The 22021-nt window shown below is 38.6% G+C and overlaps 1 protein-coding gene across 4 annotated transcripts in view; it reads right to left on the reverse strand.

Annotated features, from left to right (window-relative positions):
• The window catches only part of LOC117293336 (neuronal PAS domain-containing protein 2-like), a 58248-nt gene that overhangs the window by 4997 nt on the left and 31230 nt on the right, over window positions 1-22021 (reverse strand). For all 4 annotated transcript variants that reach the window (XM_033775617.1, XM_033775620.1, XM_033775616.1 and 1 more), the window contains exons 5-14: window positions 21260-21408; window positions 20114-20292; window positions 14987-15218; window positions 14141-14303; window positions 10429-10535; window positions 6499-6646; window positions 3794-4014; window positions 3305-3466; window positions 1986-2086; window positions 1077-1356 (exon numbers count right to left, since the gene is read on the reverse strand). In XM_033775617.1, the coding sequence (XP_033631508.1) occupies window positions 1077-1356; window positions 1986-2086; window positions 3305-3466; window positions 3794-4014; window positions 6499-6646; window positions 10429-10535; window positions 14141-14303; window positions 14987-15218; window positions 20114-20292; window positions 21260-21408 (1742 nt within the window). The remainder of the gene's footprint in view (window positions 1-1076; window positions 1357-1985; window positions 2087-3304; window positions 3467-3793; window positions 4015-6498; window positions 6647-10428; window positions 10536-14140; window positions 14304-14986; window positions 15219-20113; window positions 20293-21259; window positions 21409-22021) is intronic.

Raw genomic sequence — 22021 nt, forward strand, 5'->3', positions numbered from 1 at the left:
ACACAACTACACACGTGCAAGTTACGTAAATACATGTACTTTGCAGTATTTTCCCAACTTCCCAACAACGTGGTGATATTGCTGGCGTAGGGAATTTCCCATACACACAGCCTCGCACCCACTGCAGTTCATTCTCCTAGATTGAAAGTACATCACGCTAGTAACGGTGACGGCAATAGAAAGGTACATCCACGGGATCGGTGATGGATAACTATGGGATATCAGAGAGTGATCACCATGGGATGGCAGCGCTGTGCATGTGAGAAGCATTAATACGCTTCTTCGCTGCGCTCGTAGTATACGCATGAAAAACCGTTTCAATTTATTGTAGGACACTACAAAAAAGCTTGGAAAATATAATTTGTTTCAGAATTAAATAAATCATGGGCGTGGGCCGTTGTTAAACTGCATACACCGATCGAGAGGGTTTCGCCAACTCGGTAAGCAGCAAGAAAGTAATATAAATACTCGGTGCTTTTTGGCATCACAGGCAACAAAAACCGTATGCAAGCACTCCGGGTCCCGGGCGTGTGCATTGAACCACACAATGGGTCGTCCGTTGTGAGTTAAAACCGGATGTCATTCTGTCCACACGCAGTGTTAAAAGATAAACCCGAACTGGTTTAGACTTAGACCGCCTCGCTGGACGGTTTAAGTTTTGGGGTTTAAACCCGATCCGGTCTAACTTTATTTGCGTTCACACGGACAAAAGTTGAACCCGAACCGGTCTAAGTGGACTTAGACCAACTTTAGTACGGCGTGTGAACGACCCCAATGTGTCTAGCCACTGACATCGATTTTGCTTTTGTGTAAACAAGTAATGGGGGAGATGCTTAAAACACATGCAAACAATTGGAGAAAAAATCAAAGACCTTGATAATACAGGATCCACAACAGTGTGTGAGGATTGATACCCAATGAAACCGAGAACAAGTCCACACAATGGGAGAAGAAAGCTTTGTTGCATTTCACAAGAAAAAACATGACCTTTTGAACTCTGAGGGGAAGCTGTGTGTTAAAAACGAGGTTATGAGCGATTGAAAACCTTTAAAGAAAAATCAAATATACTAAATTACCTGGTTTTGGAACCGTTTGCTGCATAATACTTTGCAGGAATGGATTGCTCTGTATAAGAAACTGCTGCGCCACAAGCAACTGCTGCTGCACCTGCTGCAGCTCTTTCTGCTGCTGCACAATAGCATCTTGAAGTTTCTGATGCCGTTGTACAAGCTGCTCTTGTAGCTTTATCTGGATCATGACCAGCTCAGGTGCTAAGGAATTCTGCTGCTGCTGTTGTTGCTGCTGTTGTTGTTGCTGTTGTTGTTGTTGTTGCTGTTGTTGTTTTTGCTGCTGCCGCTGTTAAGAATAAATGACAAGTATTGTCAAAACCACTTGAACCACTTGGCTTAAGAGAGAGGTTTTATAAAGTGATTGAAACAAACACAGCTACACTCATCGCAAAGCAAGCACAAAGGTGCGCACAGGATTATTAGTGGGATGGGGTAAAGTGGGAAGGTTGGGTGGTGGATGCCTTGGGGATCAAGTCAATTTGTTTTGTACGGCTGTTACCCTGATCTAACCGTCTGATCTGATCTAACACGGGAAGACAAAAGCTCAGTTATACAGATGTAGCTGCTAGGGACATCAGGGCGCTTCCAGCTGATCTTCCAAACAATGAAGGATAGACAAGAATGTGTAAATCTCAACATGGTTACGACCTTGGTCGACTGGAGATAGAGAGAGAGAACCATCTGATAAAGTGGAGCCATCTGTAGTTTGTAGCAGGCTTCAAGTAGCTTGCTGACAACCGTTGCTAGGTTCTGAGGTATCCCAACACCCTTTCCCCATACCAATCAGGCCGTTTGGCTAACTGGGGTGTAAGTAACTAGTGGAACCTAATTAGTGCAATTCCTTGGGTTACTCCAGCACTTAAACCAGAAGACAAATTGACTGGGTAAATGATTTAAGTTGTCCTTAGCTCTTACCTGTAAGTGGTTTTTGTTGAAGTCATGGGCTGGCTGCACACTGATGTTCGAGGAAGAACTTGGAAAAACTTCTTGATCTGAATGCAGGTGGCTACTTGTGTCTGTCCAAAAAAGGAACAAATTTTGTTGTTAAAGCAATTACTGCACACTTGGTTCACAACTCAAGTGCATTAATGACACTCAATTAGAAAATGTGCAACATGTTAAAGTATTGGGAGTGATTATTCAAGACAATTTAAAGTGGGACAGACATGTCAATGAGATAATCAAAAACAGAAAGTTGTACATGTTGCGTTGTTTACGTTCTCATAATCTACCTGTGAATGATCTATTGGCAATTTACAAGGGTTATGTTAGACCTGTTTTAGACAACTGTGTTCCTTTATTTAATGGTAATCTTACTAAAGAGCAGGTGAACAAATTGGAACGTGTTCAAAAAAGGGTGTGTCAAATAACTTTTGGAAAGAACTATTCTACTTAAAGGGATGCTTTAAGTGTGTGCATACTTGAAACCCTTGAAAATCAGAGAAACAAACTGTGTAGCGATTTTGCTCTTTCAATCAAATCCCATCACATGTGTAGAAATTGGCTACCTCCCCAAAGAAACTGTCAGATTAGTACAATTCCTCAAAACGTCAGTCTTTTAAATGCCTTTAAATATAATTATGTGTGTATATATAATTAATGTGCATACTGGGTTTTTACCAATATATTTTTGCCAATTTATATAGTAATAATGTCTTGTTTATAATCCTTTTCTTTGTTAATTTCTATTTGATGTAATTTTTTTAACATGATGTTGACATGTGCAATTCAGTTTTTTAACTGCGAGACATGTTTTAATAAACCATTTTTGAATTGAATTTAATTGAACTTCAGGCTCCAAGCACATGTTTGTGATAATGACATCACTTTTTAAAAACAGGACACATTCAGTCTTTCAGGCATGGGAATGGGTGATGATAAAAAAAATAGGAGTGGGATTTTTAAATATAATTAGAAGCAAGTGAATGGCAAGTGTGTATGTACAAAAATTACACAACTATGTTTTTTTGTAAAGGTAGAATTAAGTGAAATTTGTTTAGACCCCAGTCGCAGTTTTATTTTTCGCCAGTGCTGTAGAGTGTTTAAGAGTGTACACCAACGATGTGGGTCCAACTTCAACTGTTCGAATGTCAGCAAAATATGATGGAAGATCCTGGTTGTTCCCAGGGTTAAAAAAAAACATCCGCTGTACGCCTAAAAAAATAATAATAATACTTGCATCTACATGATGCCATCCGATTGTGTGAAGTGGTTAAAAGCCGAGCTTGACTAACCTGTACAGGTGCTCTTGGGACTGCTGATGTTGGACTGAAGTGGGGGTGGAAGGTAGTGGGGCCTCGGTGGGTTTGGCTGGTGAGATTGGACGGTAGGTTGGTGGGATGAAGGTTTATGTGCTGGCTGGCTAGACTTGCGGATTACCTCAACGCTGCTTCCACCTGTTAATTGAATGATGAGGAGCTTGTATTTAACGGTGATTGTTGTTTTCTGAGACAACTTTTCAAACTCAAAGAGGCAGCTAAGCACAACAAAATCATGCTTACCAGAATAAGGTTTCAAGCCAAATTACCATGTTACATTTACAATTTGTGACTGGTACCCTACTCATTTCTGCTTAGCAGAAATGTGTCGAGCAATATTGTCTGCTTAAGCAGCTCTATGAAATTGGGCACATGTCTTTTGTTCAGTGCTTGTGTTTTGAAATGCACTTGTAAAGGTTATAAAACGCAACATATTCTCTGCAATAGAATGAATAATTATCTTACTGTTGTGAAAACTATCTAAAGACGTCTTGGTCTTCTTGTGCTTTTTAGGGAAGTGTTCTCCATCGATCGAGGATGCTGGTGAAATGGATGCCGACATACAAGTATCAGAAGTGCTGGTATGGGAGTCCATTGTCGCCCCGCTGTCAGACTTGTCCGCGGCTACTCTCGAGTCCTCGGTAAGGTTCAGAGATGTGTTGACATCATTGCGAACTTCAGCATAGCTGTAATGTATGGGACATGTAAAAACTGAAATGTAAGGGATATAGTCTCGCACATAAAATAACAAAGACTAATCTAAATAAACATTAAAATATTACATAAACATTAAAATATTACATATCCCCCCCCCCCCTCAGCCTGCTACTTATTAAAGACAGAACAGATTTCTATGCAAAAAAAACAACAATTTGCAGTTTCACATTGTTCTCAAATAATCATTTTTCTATATTAATTTAAAATATATTTTAGCTTGTTTGTAACCTGTTTATAAACAAAATAGAGGACCAGCTAAGATTCTGAGTGACTTCAAATATGCAGATGACAGTGCCATCTGTGAAACAACCCTGGACGGTGTGAGATCGCAACAACAAGATGTGTCAGAAACTGCCAGACGAGTCATGATTGAGGTACACACCGGGACAACCAAACTGATGACTACTCAACCATGTACCTAACACTCAATGGAGAAGTCATCAGACATGCATATATCATTTTGGGTCAATGATGGCATCATCAGAGAGTGACGTCTGCAACATAGATCTGTTGAATAACAGGAATTCTGGAAACTAGAAACAGTATGGATGTCCTCCACCGTGACCCAAGAGATAAAACTAAGTATCTTCAAGACAGCCTTACCTACTGCGAGAAATGAACCCTTAGCAAGCACCTCGCTGCATGTCTCAACAGCTACATGTATCACACAAACTGTCTTCAGATCATACTTGGTATAAAACGTCTTGACATGATTGCCACTACCAAGCTGTACAACATCAGCCAGCAAAGTGCATTAATACAAACCATCCAAAAACGGCAAACTCAAATGGGTTGGACTCATCTTACGGAAACCTGTTAATAAGCCCCTCTATACCTATGTTCTCTACTCCCCATCTTATGGTCGGCACAGAAAAGATCATAAACGCCCACTTTACGCAGAGTACATCGCAAGATTAGTGTCACAGGATGATCTGCTCTACCAGCTGGAGGTTTGATAACTAGCACAAGACAGGATAGAATGGGGAAACCTTGTGTCCGCCTGCTGTTCAGTGCAGCCGACTGATGATGATGATGCACATTCATTAGTAATACATTCTTGTTGTGTAAGTCTAACAAGGTTGTGACCCAGTTTGGATACTACCTTGAAATCATACAATTTTCCCCAACCATTGTATTAGCACAGCGGTTGAAAGCATATTTCCTCAAATTCATTATGAAAAAAACAGAACTCATAGCCGCCGAAGTTGCATAACTGTCCATTAAATTTTAAAATAGACATGTTGGACCTCGACAAACTTAATGAAAAATTGATTCTGTAAAAGGGTCAATTGTATGTTTTCAAGTGTGCAACGTGTGACCTTTGTCCAAAACTGGGTTAAAACCTTAGTACTTATTACAAAACTTGGCCGTTTGACACATTGATTTTGTGTTTCAGATCATTATCATTCCACTATTACAACTTGCACCTTAGGGCAGAAGCTCAGATTTTATACTGGACCACAAGTCCGATCCCAATAGTTTTAGTGTCGAGCCAGTAAATTCATAACTGGACAAGTCCATGGGTCTTGTATTTTTCAATGCCTCACTCTGATCACAAACAAATTAGGTTAAAATCTTGACTTTGAGTATGACAAAATACCTTTCAATTCTACCGAGTAATGAAGTGTACTTAATACACAGGAAGACAAAATATTCTTATACATAATATCTTATTGTTTGTTTAAAAAAAAAGTAGTTTGAGAATGCATGCTTAACTGTAATAGAAAGTTTATGCTCATTTAAACTCTGGTCTTGTAAAAACGAAAAAAGAAAAAAAATTCTAAGCCAGTAAACCATTTAACAAATCCCCCCAAATTTGAGCCCTATTTGAGGAAAAACAATGATGAAACAATGGCAGAAAATGCACATGATTGGCAAATGGCCATTGAGCAGCCTTCTTATGACCTGTAATCGAGGGGTGCCCTACCCATGTGCAGAAAGGTCTCATGTAACATGAAATACTCCTAGCACAATGTAAAGGCTTTTAAGATGAGACATTTTATATAGTAAAACCGAACAACATCTGCTATTTAACACCCAAATCCCTATCTTTTGTTTAAACTTGATCGGTCTCTCAATGCTTAATCTCAACATATCAAATTTTAAAAAAACTTAACACAAAATGTATTTTTGTTATGGCAGTAGTCAATGTACCTTCATTAACACCATCGACGGGGTAAACACAATTTTAAAAGGCAATCTATCTAATAAATAAATTCAATTTGACCTGGATGAGACATGGTGGACACTTTAGTACTGCACTGTTCAGTTCTTGTTTTTTTATTTTTTATTTTTTATCTGCAATGGTTTATTCACAATTAAAAATATTTCCGCGTCCAGAGGCTGAATTAAAACATTTGCTTTACCAGCAAAAAGATTTAACCAAACCAAACAGTGCCCTTCCCCTGTCAATGTATCCACCACATCTCAAAATGGCTAAAATTGATACATACTTGACCACTTGATGCATGCATACGATGAATTCTGGCTTGCAGTTCCATTGGTTGTACGTGATGTAATTACGTGTCTGCAGCCAGATCCACTCCTGTCCCTTGGTCAAGAAACGATAGTAGCACGATATCCCCTCGCTGATTTGGATCACTGTCACCATGGAAAATGAAATGTTAACGCGAGGTGTGAGATGAGAAGGAGTGTTTTAAACAACAAGTATTTTGGTGGGTGATAGATAAAGCCCATGGGGGTAGTTATATATCTTCGTCCTGAATACATTATCACGTGTTCTTTTTCCCCCTTTACAAGTAGAATTACCTTATTCCTGTGCTCCCTGCTGTTTCGGCCACTGCATTAAGGTAGACATGTAATTTGAAATGTAGATTTTTTCAAATTTCAAGATGTGGATTTTGGAGCATAAGCGACGAAGGGCCGGTTAATTCAAGAGTGTTATTTTCTCTCTCTCTCTTTTTTTTTTTTTTTTAAGAATTGATGGATGACGTACTCAAGAGGAGAAACAAACAGATTTGCTGTTGGAGACAATTTGGAATTCAGATTAACAAATCTTTGGAATTCAGATTAACAAATCTTCAAGAGGATTTTTTTTTCATTCAAACAGGAAACAGTATTACCAGAGGCCAATCATAGGTGCTGAAAATATGAGTACAAACTTGCCAGGAGAGATCTTTCCTACCCTAATTCAAAGTGATGAATCTTATTTGTGACTAGTCTCCCAGAATATTGAGGTTTCCATCAAACCTAATTTATTTTCATTTATCATGTATTTTTCTAAGATCTGGATAATGTTTTACTTGAAGTTAAGGAGATATCCATAGAAATCAGAAAACTCGACAGTCGTATAAACAGGGGTGAGATTCATTACTAACGAAAACATCTAAAACTTGGATACAAGTTCAAAGGTATGTTGAAATGTTGGCATTTCTACTGTTTGGTAATGCCTGGGGTTATAGATTCCAAGGAGCTTTTGGGAACAGTATCCAAAGCACTAGAGAAGTAGACCAATGAGCAGGATTTCTTTATTTGTGGAAAAAAATATTGTCTGATTTTCTTCACCAGGCTGACATAAAAAGACTGAACTCAGCCAAAAGACTGAACCATCTCATCCCTATATAAAATGTTTTGCTGTGTTTCTACACTCTCTGTATCTCTGTAGCAAAAGCCATTCAGACATGTCTCCTTGTCATAAATTTGATTTATTTACAGGTTATAAAACAAGAGTGGAAAATGCACACAGGCTTGACCGGACTGGTGAGAGTACGGTCAGTATGTCATGCATACCAATCAGACTATTTTAATAGAATTTTGTCAAATCCATAATGTGTCTTCTGCATTTAAATTGCTTTTCTCCATTCTGTTTTTTTGTTTAACTCTTTTAGAAACCAAAGTCACTTTTTCAATTGAACTTTCTATGAATTTCATTTTCAAGAGATTCATGACTATTGATCAAAGAGAGAAAGAAAAGATTTGATAACAATAAATATGAATGGTTCAACACTGTCACAATAATACAATGTTGAAGTCAAGAACAGCATCACCAATCACCATTGCTTATTTCATTTCCTTTTTCATTTTCTACTTAATCCTTCAGAGAGCTTGTTTGTTTGTTAGTTTGTTTGTTTGTTTGTTTTTGTATACGGGTACTAATATTTGTATCACTTTTTTCTTCACCAGGCTGGTGACCCTTTCAGCTACAGCTGTAACTACTAAGGTACTAAGCATGGTTAACCACTGTCAGGTTAACCACTCTGTGGTGTAATAGATGTTAAATTTGCATCTGGGATAAAGAATATTAATTTTGGTTTTTACCCATACACCGATGTCTGTTAGCACTGTATACTCAGTACTTTCCCAGAGTCCTGTGACAAAATATCACAGGCATGTTACTCGGGTGGGATTCGAACCCACGACCCTTGCAATTCTAGAGCAGTGTCTTACCAACTAGACTACCGAGGTTGCCCGGCAGCTAGAGGCAGTTCGAATCCTTTGTGGTGGTATTCCAAAACATGCCTGTGCCTCTCTGTTTTCTTTTGGAAACATTTTTGAGTTTCCAGAGTACTCATTTACCTTTTAAAATATCACTGTTACCATGAAACCACAATTTTTATATAGGTTTTAATAATAAACACCGGGATTTGATGTTCACATGTGAGAAAATGTGTGTATGCATCCACCATGAATAGCAAGAACCTAGGCCGAAGCAAAGGCTATAATAATCTGTCTTGGTATGCTGGAATCTCCGACTGCTTAGACTTTCCTCCAATTGAACCGAAACATTGTAATGATAAACATAGGTGGCAGCCTGTCCTTTCTTGAATGCCATATTTTTACAAACAAAAATGGCAGGGCTAGTATTGGGATTACACACTAATCCCCTTTGAAAAAAGAGAAATACATAACAGCATGATATGTAATACCTTATGTCCGTCTTTGTATTGGTGAAACAAAGCGTAGCATGGGGGCTCACCAAAACCCCATGCCACCAGCCAAAAAAAAAAAGTTTAACAGATGTGCATTACAATGGTGAGATTAAACAAAGACATGTTCACACATTTACACATTTCATTTACACATGGTACAAAGACAGTCACTGTGGGAAACTTCCTTGGATATTTTTGATTGAAAACTTTTTCCTACGACCAGCCATTCACAGGCAACTTTGACAAAAATACGGAACACTACATGTATATCAGCTACTTCTTGTGCCCAGAGAAAACTACATGTATTGAAAGTCAAAACACTCTGTGCTGGGCTGCTGGCTAACTTCGACCATGCCTGGTGTAAACGCAAGGTACTTTTTTGCTAGGTCGTTTTGTCAAGCGAACCCCAATATAGAGTTTATCTTCAAGTCTGCGCTAATCCTCCAATCAGATTGGCAGAATGGAGTGGTGATAAAAACCTATATTGCACGGCTAATATCACTACCTGCATCTTGTGTGTTCTATTTCACGCACCAAGTTTGCTTGAGGATAAATGCATTATCACACACGCGCTCGAGGAAATACAGAAAATATAGCGCGTCCTCGTCCCATATCCAACTCGGCCTTCTGTCTCGTTGGATATGGGACGCAGAAGCGCTATATTTCTCTGTATTCCACTCGCGCTTGTGTGATAACTTATATTAAGTAAGAAGAAATTAGCTACTTGTGTGAACATTCCCAAATTCATCTTGGCTGTGGGTTCGAATCCCAGTCATGACTGTTGACAGTGCCCTGCATGGTTCCCAGCAAAACCCATAAAAATGAAATATTATATTAAACACTGGGTCTGTGCCTCCGAAAACCAACATTACGGACTGGATGAAGGTGGTTTGTCTTAGTTGTATGCATATTCCATTGTCTTGTTAGAGTGGAGCCCGTAGTATGACGTCATGGTGATGTTTACAACCCCAGGGCCCTTAGGGGCTTTTTCTAGAAAGTTAGCATTTTTGCCCAGCACCAGACGGATCGAAGTTGTATAATTTTTAAATAATAGATCAATTTTGTACTGAGTTTTACTCATTTACATGTAATCATCAAACACGCGTTTACCTTTCTATAATATACGAACAGTAACTGTACCTCCAAACCCCTAAGACACTAATCATAAGTCCCTCAGACAGTTTCGCTTCTCCTATTGGTAGAGAGCGCGTCACGTGGGGATGTTTAAACAGTTGATAATGACCAGCTGGAGCTGTTTATAACCGGTTGTTTTTGGATACTACGCGCTAGTCTTGGTGCAAGACATTTCTCGTTAAGGGCGATGTGGGCGCTGTTGGTGAGTTGAGCGCGCCGAGTGTGAAAGGAAAACGAGAAACGTCTTGCACCAAGACTACTACATGCACTGAGCATATCAAAAAACTGTGTCAGTCATAATTCCCTTATTTAAAGCAGTTCTAAAAACAGACAATGTCAGAGAATTTGTCATTGACTTACATGCTTCATGGCAGTGTGCAACTTTCTCCAGATCATCTTGATGGTAGTAATCATACACAGATGTACCCAGCACTTCAAATGGCAAGTATCCGATTATCGGAGGTCCTCTGCAAAAGAACAAGGGAGTTCCATGTACTTTAATGGTGTAGTAAATCATTAATTTGGGAAAAAGAATATTCTCAATCGATCCTCTATGCACTGGGTATACACATAATCATGAATGTTTTATGCTTTTATTATGATCACAAAAATAGCTTGGCAGGAACAGTCTTGTCATCTGTGATATCAATTTATTTTGATTATTTACTTCTTATTTAAGAAAATTAGAGTTTTCCGAAAGTGCTAAGAAACAAAGAAATACACAATTTTTTTATAATAAGAGTTAATTTATACACAAATATCAAATACTATACACCACAAGGGAAAATTACTGGTTAATTTAAAATGATTTGGTGTTGAACATAGAAAAAAATTACTAGAGTGGGACTCAAACCTACAACCTCCGCATTAACGTGCTCTACCGCCTGCAGCCCAAGGTCTATGTTGGCAGTCTCCCTAAATTATGATCCAACCTGGGAAGCGGCAGCCAGAAGATCACCTTCAGGGGATGCGACTTTTTCTTTCAGATATCAAATAGTGTAAACCACAAGGGAAATTGACTGGGTCAATTTTTCAATGATTTGGGGTTGAACAAAGACAAATTTCCTAGAGTCGGACTTGAGTCGACGACCTCCTGATTAACGTGATGGTGCTCAACCAACTGCAGCCGTGTAGTAGCCCTATGTTGGCGGTCTCCATATTTTGTTAATATCTTTGTTCGGGGTGCCAGTCAGAAGCCATTCAAGTTGAAAAGCGGCAGTCGCGACACGACATAGCAATCAATGGTCAGGACTAAGCTTGGGCGATATCTCGATATAATCGAAAATCGCGATACCATTTCTTAAACGATTACAGTATCGTCTTGATTTTTTTGTTAACCCTTTCAATACCATTGTTGAGCGCGCAGTGCAAGCGCTTCCTTACCAAAGTCGAGAAAACTCGACCGTGCGTTGTGTAGTCGCTCCGTCCCAATGTCGAGAAAACTCAACAGAAAAAAAAAGCCTTGCCTTTGAGAGATTGTATTTATTTTGTTTGGCGCCCTCTGTTGTTAGGTTTTATATAGACGGGTTGCTTGTTTACCAAGCATTGCAATGGTATGTATTGTATAGGGGGTCGCCATTATGATTTTCCGAGAAAAGTACACCTCAAGATTTCACGCTTTCCCGGGTTTTTTTTCGACAAAAATCACCATCATGTCTGCTCACTGCACGGAGGTTTGGGCTTATATGTTTGCCTATAGTGACTCTATAAAAAGACTTGGGAAGTTCTGACAAAGAATCAACTGAACATTTGGCAGCAAATCGTGGTATTTTGTCGCCAGACATGCAGTCAGATGACGACAAAACTGGACTATATACCAACGGTAGCTAACTGGACCAAGCACGTCACCCGTTCACAACAGTTTTATGAATGAGAGGTCACCCCATGTGCATTATGGATGCTTATTGGTTAGCTAGAATAAAATGGGCAGGATATACACACATGTAAGCATAGTCATGCGCAGTAGACACTTTAAAAGATACTTTATGTGTGTGTAATAGAGCTATAACACCATGGGTAGACAGTACACCTCACAGATCCAACCCTCGATTTGTTTAGATGTCAGAAGTATTAAAATAAAAGCAATATCGCCCAAGCTTAGTCATCACTTTTCGACACTAGTGGGACTAGTCGCTCAGGCCTAATTAGCATTGTTGTGTGCACAAGTTCACTTTTTGTGTGACGCTAGAAGTGAAATCCCAATCCGAATTTCCCAACACATTGCATAGCAAAGAGCTTTAGCAATGGTGCTCAGATATTGCCTCAGGGTATCTCACTTTTATTCATAATCTCAAATATAGTCTCTTTTTACAAATACTCATGAATAATTGTATAACATAAAAAACAGAGTTGAATCGGGTGCAGAAACTAACTTTATACAGCTGGAAGTAAATTTAACTTGATAGATCAGGTGGTTTCTCCAAACCCAGAAATTTGGATAAATAATGGACCTTAATGTTTCATAAAATGCTTAAACTGGCAAAATTGTTTGGTTTCTTTTTGGAATTGTTCTACTCTACTCCTGGAAGACCATAAGCGCCATGCTTGGGTCTATTTTGTAGTCAACATAATGTATGTTCAGACAGCTGTTACGTGCGCCTAATTCATTACAATGTCAAAAAGGAACTAAGGCACGACAGAGACATTTGACAAGGAAGAGTGAAACCTAAACCAGCGATTATATTCACGATGATAATTTATTTTACTCAAACAACAATATTTAAAGCAATAGAACCATTAATAATGCACATGGCAGATTTAATACAATTCAAATGAGAGACCCTAAGATTATAGCTACCGGAAGTTTGATGACTGGGTTCGATGTGCTGGTTACACGGTGCCTCTTCTAAACTGACGTCTGGCACTAGATTGGTACATCTAGGGAGAGCCTCAAACCTGGCATGGGTTTAGGCCATCTAGGAAGAGCCTCAAAACCGGGCGTGGGTTTTAGGCCATCTAGGAAGAGCCTCAAAACCGGGCGTGGGTTTTAGGCCATCGGAGCGCAAGAACCGGGTGGTTCAAGCCATCAACTTGAAGGAGAAAGAGCACAGTTTTGGCTGACTGTCTCTGTGCAAGAACCGGTTGGTTCAAGCCATCAACTTGAAGGAGAAAGAGCACAGTTGTGACTGACTGTCTCTGTAACTGGAATATGGCTGAAACACCAATACTGGACAATGGTGTGGCCGATGGTTGAAGTGGTGACACCCATCAATGTATGAGTTGGGCAGAGCCCCTGGCTGACTCAGTGGTGGCGGAGTGATGAGTGTAACCCAGCAAGAGGCATACCCAGTATTTTATAGGCTAGAAACATCACACAATGCAGTGGGCAATTATACTAAACATTGTGTCCACTGCACATTAATAATAAGTTTGGAGTGTCAACACATTAAGGACACAATGTTACATTATGACCGTTGCATAACATCTAACAATACACATTGTGAAACAGACTGACCTGTTTTGCCAAATACCACAGATGTTCTTAAAGACCAACAAATATGTCATAACAAAAGGAACAGGATAAGGGGGAGAGAAAGCCCATCTGTAACACAGCATACTAAGTTATACCTGAACCGGTTTAACTTTTGAGGTGGTCGTAAAAACAAATTCCCCTTGCGTTCAGACAGCACGGAGTTAAACCATGGTTAAACCTGATACGGTTTATCTTCAGTTTTAAGAGGTCATTGCAGGCGCGACCCCCATTACTCTTACACCCGGTTTATTGTCGCGTTCATGGAGGTCAATGTGTAATCTGTTGTGAGTTAAACTGGACAGTCTAACTTTTATGGGCTGAACCCTATTCTAACTTTGGAACCGTTCAGACACACAGAGTTGAACTAGATCTGGTTGAACCATGAGTTAAACCGACTTTAGTACTGTGTCTGAACAAACTCAAAGCCTACTGAAGGTGGTGTGTACCTTAAACATCAATAAACACAATGCCTACAGGCATTTGGATAACACCATCTGAGTCAAAAGATTGACTAGCTTTGCTTGCCAAATTCCCTTATTGGGAAGATAATCTAAAACAAACATAAAAACAACGGCACAAGGATAGATATGGATTGCCTACCTATGGTCCAGAAAAAGAAACTTCCAATCTAGACTGTGTCTTGACATGAACTTGTTTTGTTGCTCACTGAATGTGGCCATCTCACGACTGAGTTGAGTTGTCTGTAAACGAACTGTCCCCACAAAGCAGTAGCGCGTTAACCCCACATCGAGGGGTAGAATGCCTGCAAGAAAATTGCACAAAATAGAAAATGCTGAGGGGTGATTCCATGGTTGGTCAACCCTCCTATCCACAGGTAGCACCAACTGCCAGAAAGTTTTACATGCTAAAATTATTTGTGTGACTTGTTTTACTTATTTCTCAAAAACTACAGCACCTCAGCAAGTACCATTTTAAGGGGAGCTTTCTACCATCCTTATCTTCAAACTGTGTGAGATAATGTTAATCTGTGGACATTGTGTTTTGTGTCCTACAAAAAGTACCAAGACCCTTTAACCAGTTTAGACAAATTTGACAGACATAAGACTCCATCCAACAATGAAGCATTTATTAAATAACCTAGTGGACTCATCACTCAGAGAAGGGTTTTGCCCAAGGGTTCCTGGTACACAGCAACCTCTAAGCCCTCCAAGGTACTATAATGAGTGTCCTGTAATTCAACCATACCACACATGCTATACCTGCTCAGCATTTGAATCTTGAGGCAAAGACCAATTAGGGAATAACAGTGTGATAACCTGATCTTCACAGCGTTTTAATCACCGGGTTGGTGGCTGACCCCTATTAACAGACCGAGCCTTCCTATTTACAGCGTGGCAGCCACAAACAGATCAGATTGCATAAACTATTTGAGGTATTTATTAATAGCTGATATAATTATCATTATCTCCTGCTATCTTCACTCACCTTCCTCATTATTGATAAGGGTGAAGTTGCCATGGAATTTAACAAGCTCATACTCAGCGAGATCTTTGGAGAGCAGCGATCCCCTTCTCATCTGGCAGTGGAATGTAAAGCGTTTGCTGACAAGATCCTCCTCATTGCCCTGGTTCGTCTCCACCTCAGACAGAATCTTGAAGATCTTGGGTCGGTCGTCTTCGTGGACTAATTCATATATTGTACAACTTTCTAAGTCTTTCTGCAAAAGACAAAAATCAAGGCAGTTTTGTTTAGATTGTTAGTTCTATTACTATCATTTTTAATTATCAACAATGTCTAGTAATAAAATGAAGGATGCCTCAAAAGCTAACATGAAGCCTGTGGAAACCATAAAGCAGAAACAATAGACCTTTATCACGGTGTGGCCATCTTGATTTAACTCCATTCCAACTCATTGTAACCAAACTGAGGCTGGACGAAATAATACTTAATAGTCTGGTGCCATATTTGCGCAATGAATGTCAGCATTCATTACCGTTATTGGAAATAGGAAACATGACCAAGATAGTGATAGCGTGATAAAGGTCTAAAGACTAGATTAAGCATCCTCTATTAAGTAAGAAAACTTTTAGAATTCTGGTTTTGTGGGAATTATTTATGTTGGTTTTGGGACCTGGTTCTGACACTATTAATCCATCAAAGACACTTAGCAATAGCATCCCCTGCAAAAAAGGATTTATAAAGCCTAGTTATCATGTATGTCATTGTATGTGTATAGGTCCATTTAAATCACCCTCATATAGACAATTTATTTCTAAACAGAAGTCTGCTTGTCAAATGATGCTTGCCAGTTAAAACACCCGAGGACCAGTTAAAATTCTCTCTGAATGGTCCTGCTGTCTAGTTCAGTGTTAATAAACTACCCTATTTGATTTGAACTATTACTCGTGAAAAAAAGACAGACTATAAATTGACAGGCCAACAGGTGCTGCTGGCCAGTCACTAAAAAGTTAGAGGCAAACCCTCTCATCTGTACAATTGGAAGTAGCAAAATTTAATGTGGTTCTTGTACTTATATTTTTCTAAGCATTGAGAAAAGCAGTCTGCTGCCGACTTTTTAAACAGCTACCTGAGCGGAATGTTTTCAACAGAAATGGTATTTTTACTTGTTTATAATGCACTTGTTCACCACTTTAATGTAATTTTGATATGTGTACACTTCTGAACTTTTCGTAATTATCGATTAAAAAATCAGGCCCCTACCTAAAGGTTTTTTGAAAAACTAAAAACACTTCTGCCGTTGAGAGCGGGCGTCTAAGGACAATGCCGCTGACGTCATTTGTGGGAGTTTGCTTGGTTATACATCCACGCTGCAACAAAGCGGCTTTATCTACTTATGACGTTTTGAGAGTGATTACGTAACAGGGCTTTTCGCAAATCTCGCAGAAAAGCTGTGGATAAGGGCATACAAAATGATTGTTTTTTTACACAATTGAAACCTATTTATAATCATATGACTCGATTTCCTTATTCATCGAAAAAAATTTAAGTGGAATTCAGCAAAGTTCACGACTTGAAATTTTCGTCCAAGCAGGTCTTTAAATAAAATATTCACCCCCTTTCCAACAACGCCATCCCTGATGCATACATCCTTAAAAGAACCACATCTAAACATATTAGGTATGCATTTCTTGTTTAAAGGCAGTGGACACTATTGGTAACTACTCAAAATAATTAATCGCATAAAACCCGTAAAACGAGTAATGGGGAGCTGTTGATGGTATAAAACATTGTGAGAAACGGCTCCCTCTGAAGTAACGTAGTTTTCGAGAAAGAAGTAATTTTCCACGAATTTGATTTCGAGACCTCAGGTTTAGAATTTGAGGTCTCAAAATCAAGTATCTGAAAGCACACAACTTTGTGTGACGAGGGTGTTTTTTATTTCATTAATATCTTGCAGCTTCGACGACCAATTGAGCTCAAATTTTCACAGGTTTGTTATTTTATGCATATGTTGAGATACACCAAGTGAGATGACTGGTCTTTGACAATTACCAATAGTGTCCACTGCCATTAAAGGTATTATACTGGTATTATAAAAATCATTGTTTAATTTTTGATAATAAAATTCATACTAGAACCATTTTTTGTGTGAAATATTTTCTACTGAAATAAAGTCATATTTGAGAAAACTGTTGTGAAAACCTTAACGCAACAGCTCAATTCAATTGGTACAACCAAAATTTTAAAAGGACAATGTGTTGACATGCTGAAGATTGTGCATGGCTTGTCACTATTTTCTCCTGACTCACACAACAGGTTTGTTCTTTCATTTTCATATTGTTGATCACACAAAAAATGAGCACTGCCTGCGAAATTTTTTCAGCTTTACCAATCCTGTATAATGCCTTCAAAATGGAAAAAAAGACCCACATAAATGTATCAGAGCACTAACTCGACCCCGTCACTATAGGAGTACAAATGCATAAACATGTTGTCCATCTTGGAATATTTTCAGTGATTTTACATAGAATTCCCAACCCAAGGTCTTAAGATGGACTTTGATTAACCACTGACATTTCCAATCAACCGTTATATTTCCTGCATATAAAGAGCCTCATAAGGACTGATAAATGCAAAAAAAAAATAGCTAATGGCCTGACGTTTCATCCCTACCAGAGTCTTTCTCAAAGGCTAAATGACAACACAACAAACATGAACAGGTAACTAAATGTAAAATAAGCAGTGAAGTGGAAAAATACATAAATGGAGTTAGGAAGCATATGGAACATAGCAAGGGGTAAACAATGAATAAAGGTACAATACATGTTAATGAGAGGGAAACAGCCATTCAGAGAAATCAAGGTTTAACAATTTTTTAGTTATTTACAATTTGTTTTGACCTGACCATCCTCCCTAAATTTGATTTTCAAATACTTACAGACTTCCCTAATAAAGTAAAGACTCAAATGAAGCAAATAATTTTGAACAATGTTCTCCAAAATAAGGATATTTCATCGTCTTTTCCTGGCTTCCAGTATAACACAACGTTTAAGTTTTATATAGCACACGTATCTACCAACAAGGTACTCAAGGCGCTGAGTATATAAAATATAAACTAACTCTCAGAAAGATGGGTTGTTGCAGTGATGAGTTCTGAGACCCAAATTATGTAGCACCTTATAATGGTTTACAAGGTGCTACTGCACATTCAGCAGCCACAGCCAGGAACACCGGGGCGACTCCCTTCTTTTTTTCAATAAGTGCACTGGGTTCTTTTACATGCATTACACAACACATGGGACTATATGTCCCATCCGAGGCACGAAACAATGGTTAAGTGTCTTGCTTAAGAACACAAGTGTCATGGCTGGGGATTCAAACCCGCTCTCTGCTGATCAGAAACACCTGAGTTTGAATTCAGTGCTCTTTACCGCTCAGCCACGACACTTCCATAATGCATCTTTGCAGTTGAGGAAATTAATGCCATCTTGCGTCAGGCACAGAGGTCAGATATATAATAAACAGAACAGACATGACAGAAGATCTGAAAGAGCCTGCTGTGTATTTTCCCCCTTAAATATTTCTGAGGGTTTATTCTCTTATTCTAATTGCAAAATCGATTTGATTTTCAGTTATTTGATTTTGCCCAAAAGACTTATACAAACAACCCTTCATTGTTTATGACCCTTTTACATAAACAGACCATGGAGGTAGCTATTGACTATTGACCACAATGATCAAGGGGGGGGGGGAGGAGTGGTGTAAAATCTGAAAGTTGTACTTTTGATGAACATCATGCCAGGGTAAAACAACCTTTTTCCTGGTGCACAAATTTCTGTCTAAACTCAGCAGGAAAATTTGCATCTGGGCCAGAGTGTATTTTGTTAATGATCAAGAAGATTTGACAGTGCCTGTGTGAGTTCTCAATGGTTTTGCACTATAGTGTCACTCATTTGCTTAAACCAAGAACTGCTGGCAAATTAGCATGCTGTGTGTTTCCCTTACGATAATGACATAGGGTTTCCTACATCATTATGTCATGCCGTCCTGTCAGGGAAATCGTTGAGTTAGACAATTAATACGCATAAAAAGTAAAATATTTGGGTACAAATCCTTGCCCTACCAGGGAATCAGAAATGGCGGTGCAGCGTGAATCACTTGCCGGTATGGATTTGGTCTATAATAAGGAATACAATTGTCCATCAGAAAAGCACAATGTACCCAAAGGAAGTCTTTTTTAGGGATGAATACCAGAGCTCTGCCAAATTCTGAGCTTGTTAATAACTTTAAGTGAAACTGACCAGCTGACTGGGTCAACTTTAAATAATTTGGAATTGAACAAAACAAAATTTACTGAGGAAATGTTTGTCAAACTAATTCTGTAGGGTGTCGTGGCCGAGCGGAGGATAAGAGCACCGAACTCAAGCTCTGGTGCTTCTGTTCAGCAGAGTGTGGGTTCAAATCCCGGTCGTGACACTTGTGTCCCTAAGCAAGACACTTAAATAAAATTGCTTCTTTACACCCAGGGGTTAATGGGTACCTGTGAGGGCAGAGATAGTTCTTGTTATTGATTTAACCGAGTAGCCCATATTAATGTCGCACAGGCTGCATACTCCCCACCATGGAGACGAGATGGTTTAAGGAATGAATTAAGGCCCAGTGACCAAGGATAATAATGATGGAAGCGCTTTGAGACGCACTCCGGGTGTGAAAAGCGCTATATAAAAACTGGTTATTGTTATTCTTCTTGACAAAGGGGATTGTTAACTAATGTTTCTGCTCGACGTGGGTAAGTAAACACCTAACGTGACCTTACACGATTGGAGCTTGCATCAGAAATGCGAAACCTTTAAAGGAGGATACATGTATGTCGTTTGTGTTGCCATATGCATTCTGCAATATGGTGTATCTATTATCAACCACGTCTTCTTTAGTAGCATTTACAGTAACTGTGATATTATTAGACTCGCCCTGCTAAGTTCTAAAATAACTTGCCCTTCTATCAACTACCACAGAGTAAATAGGGGCACGCAGGACTTCTATTTTTGCCTGATGAATCAGGAACTTATTGTACTTATATTTGGAGTCAATACAAGGGCAACCCATTTTATTTTTGTAACAAAGAAATCACTGCATTGTTTAGATACTTACGGGTAAATGTCTTAAGAGTGAGGTAATGCTGCAGGATGTGTATAAGATGTGCCCCTGTTGTGAGAAGACAATGAGGAATCCATCCAATGCTTCCAGCATCAGCTGACTGAACTCGTTGTCCGACAGAAAGGATGGCTTCCACTTCTCCTTGATTGAAGTCTCTGATTTGAGAGCATTGTCTGTCGATTTAAGGGTGGAAAAAAGAAACAATAATTCTGATTAGTAGTTTAGAATTTTAAGGATGATAAAGCCTGGTTCATACTTCCTGATGCTTCGTGCGAAGCCAATTTCCTTGCGTCACAATTGTAAAGGGAGCGCGTAGCGATTACTGCGACACCAACAATCGCTTTGCATTCGCATTTGCACTGGGCTTAAATGTGGTTTTCAAAACATATTGACCACACACTGATGAGTGAGAATCAGTATCAAGAAATGGAATTAATAATGATAAAAATAACTAGAGCTTATATCTATATGCTTTACCTAATAACAAAGCACTTATTATTATTTTTTCCATACAGGTTTAAAAAGTTTGTGAATTATTAGAGCCAATAATGTAACAGCGCACTCGGCAGCCATTGCCAGAAATTCTGAGCATAGCCTCTTCTCTTAGAAATTTGATTTAATAATTTAAACTGTGTAGGGCACCTTTTGTTCTGGATAGTGGTGCTATATAAATTGTTTTGATTACTTGATTGATTGGCATTCAACTGTACCCGTATGCTCATAACTCATGAACACTATTACCCCAGGGTTACATGTACTTATGTATGATGGCTTACTTATCATGATATTTCTGAAACAAAAATCATTTGCTATTATTCCCGAGTGTGACTGTACAAACTGAGAAGAAAAAAACCGACGCAACGGTTACTGTGTGGAATTGAAACCCCTGAGAATACAGAACGTTACATCCTGTAAGATGTTTAGACTCTCATTATCACTACAAATTGCAAATTAGATGTTTGAAAATGATGTAACTGTGTACACTTTTCTCCCTCAAATATTTCAAGAAAGTTTCAAAGAAAGGGGATATTTCCAGAAAACCCTCCTAATAGGAAAAAACCTGAAAAACACAAAGTAGTTTGTATCATGGTCTAGTGCACCCTAGTTTCTAGAAGCTACTTGAGAGGTTTAGCCTCTTACCATTATGAACTTTAAGGAAGTTGATGGTCGAGCGGAGAACCGCTGACTTGTCCATCTTGCGGTTCTTGGAGGACACCATGCATCCAAGTTCCTGGATAAGACAGTTGAACTGATCTCGGCGCTTCTTTTCACTTGCATTGCGACACTTTCTGTAAGAGGTAAAAAAAAGTTGTTTTAAATTACTCCAGGCTTGAAATTTCATCTGCGAAAGGGTGATTTTGATGACGTTATCATCCAGTAAAAAGTGCGGTTTTATCTATGCACTACTTGACATACCATGTTTCAAGTCTGTATAACCAAAGCTACGATAACATATTTTCTTTTTGCAATTGAGACAGATGGATCAGGGGAAGGAAGATCAAGAAAAATGTTTTATTTATTTTAAATCACTTTTGGTTCAGACAGCAAGACAAGATCAATTCAATTTCAATTGAATTCAATTTATTTTAAAAATCACATTAAAAAACATGGACATTTTTCCCCCATTTTTTGTGTGCATCTTAATAATAATAATAATAATAATAATAATAATAATAATAATAATAATAATAAGACTTGTAATGCGCACATATCCACCCTGCATATCCACTACTTAAGAAAACACACAATAATAAAAAACACAAGATCAAATTGAAAAACACAAGATCAAATTGGAATTATGTCAGTGCAATTTCTATACAATATAATATAATAGTATTTGACGTAAAGATTTTTAAAATAGCTAAAATGTAGGTCAGGAGATATGATTTTATTAATTTCTAA

This window comes from Asterias rubens, chromosome 8, assembly GCF_902459465.1.
Source record: "Asterias rubens chromosome 8, eAstRub1.3, whole genome shotgun sequence".
NCBI lineage: Eukaryota > Metazoa > Echinodermata > Asteroidea > Forcipulatida > Asteriidae > Asterias > Asterias rubens.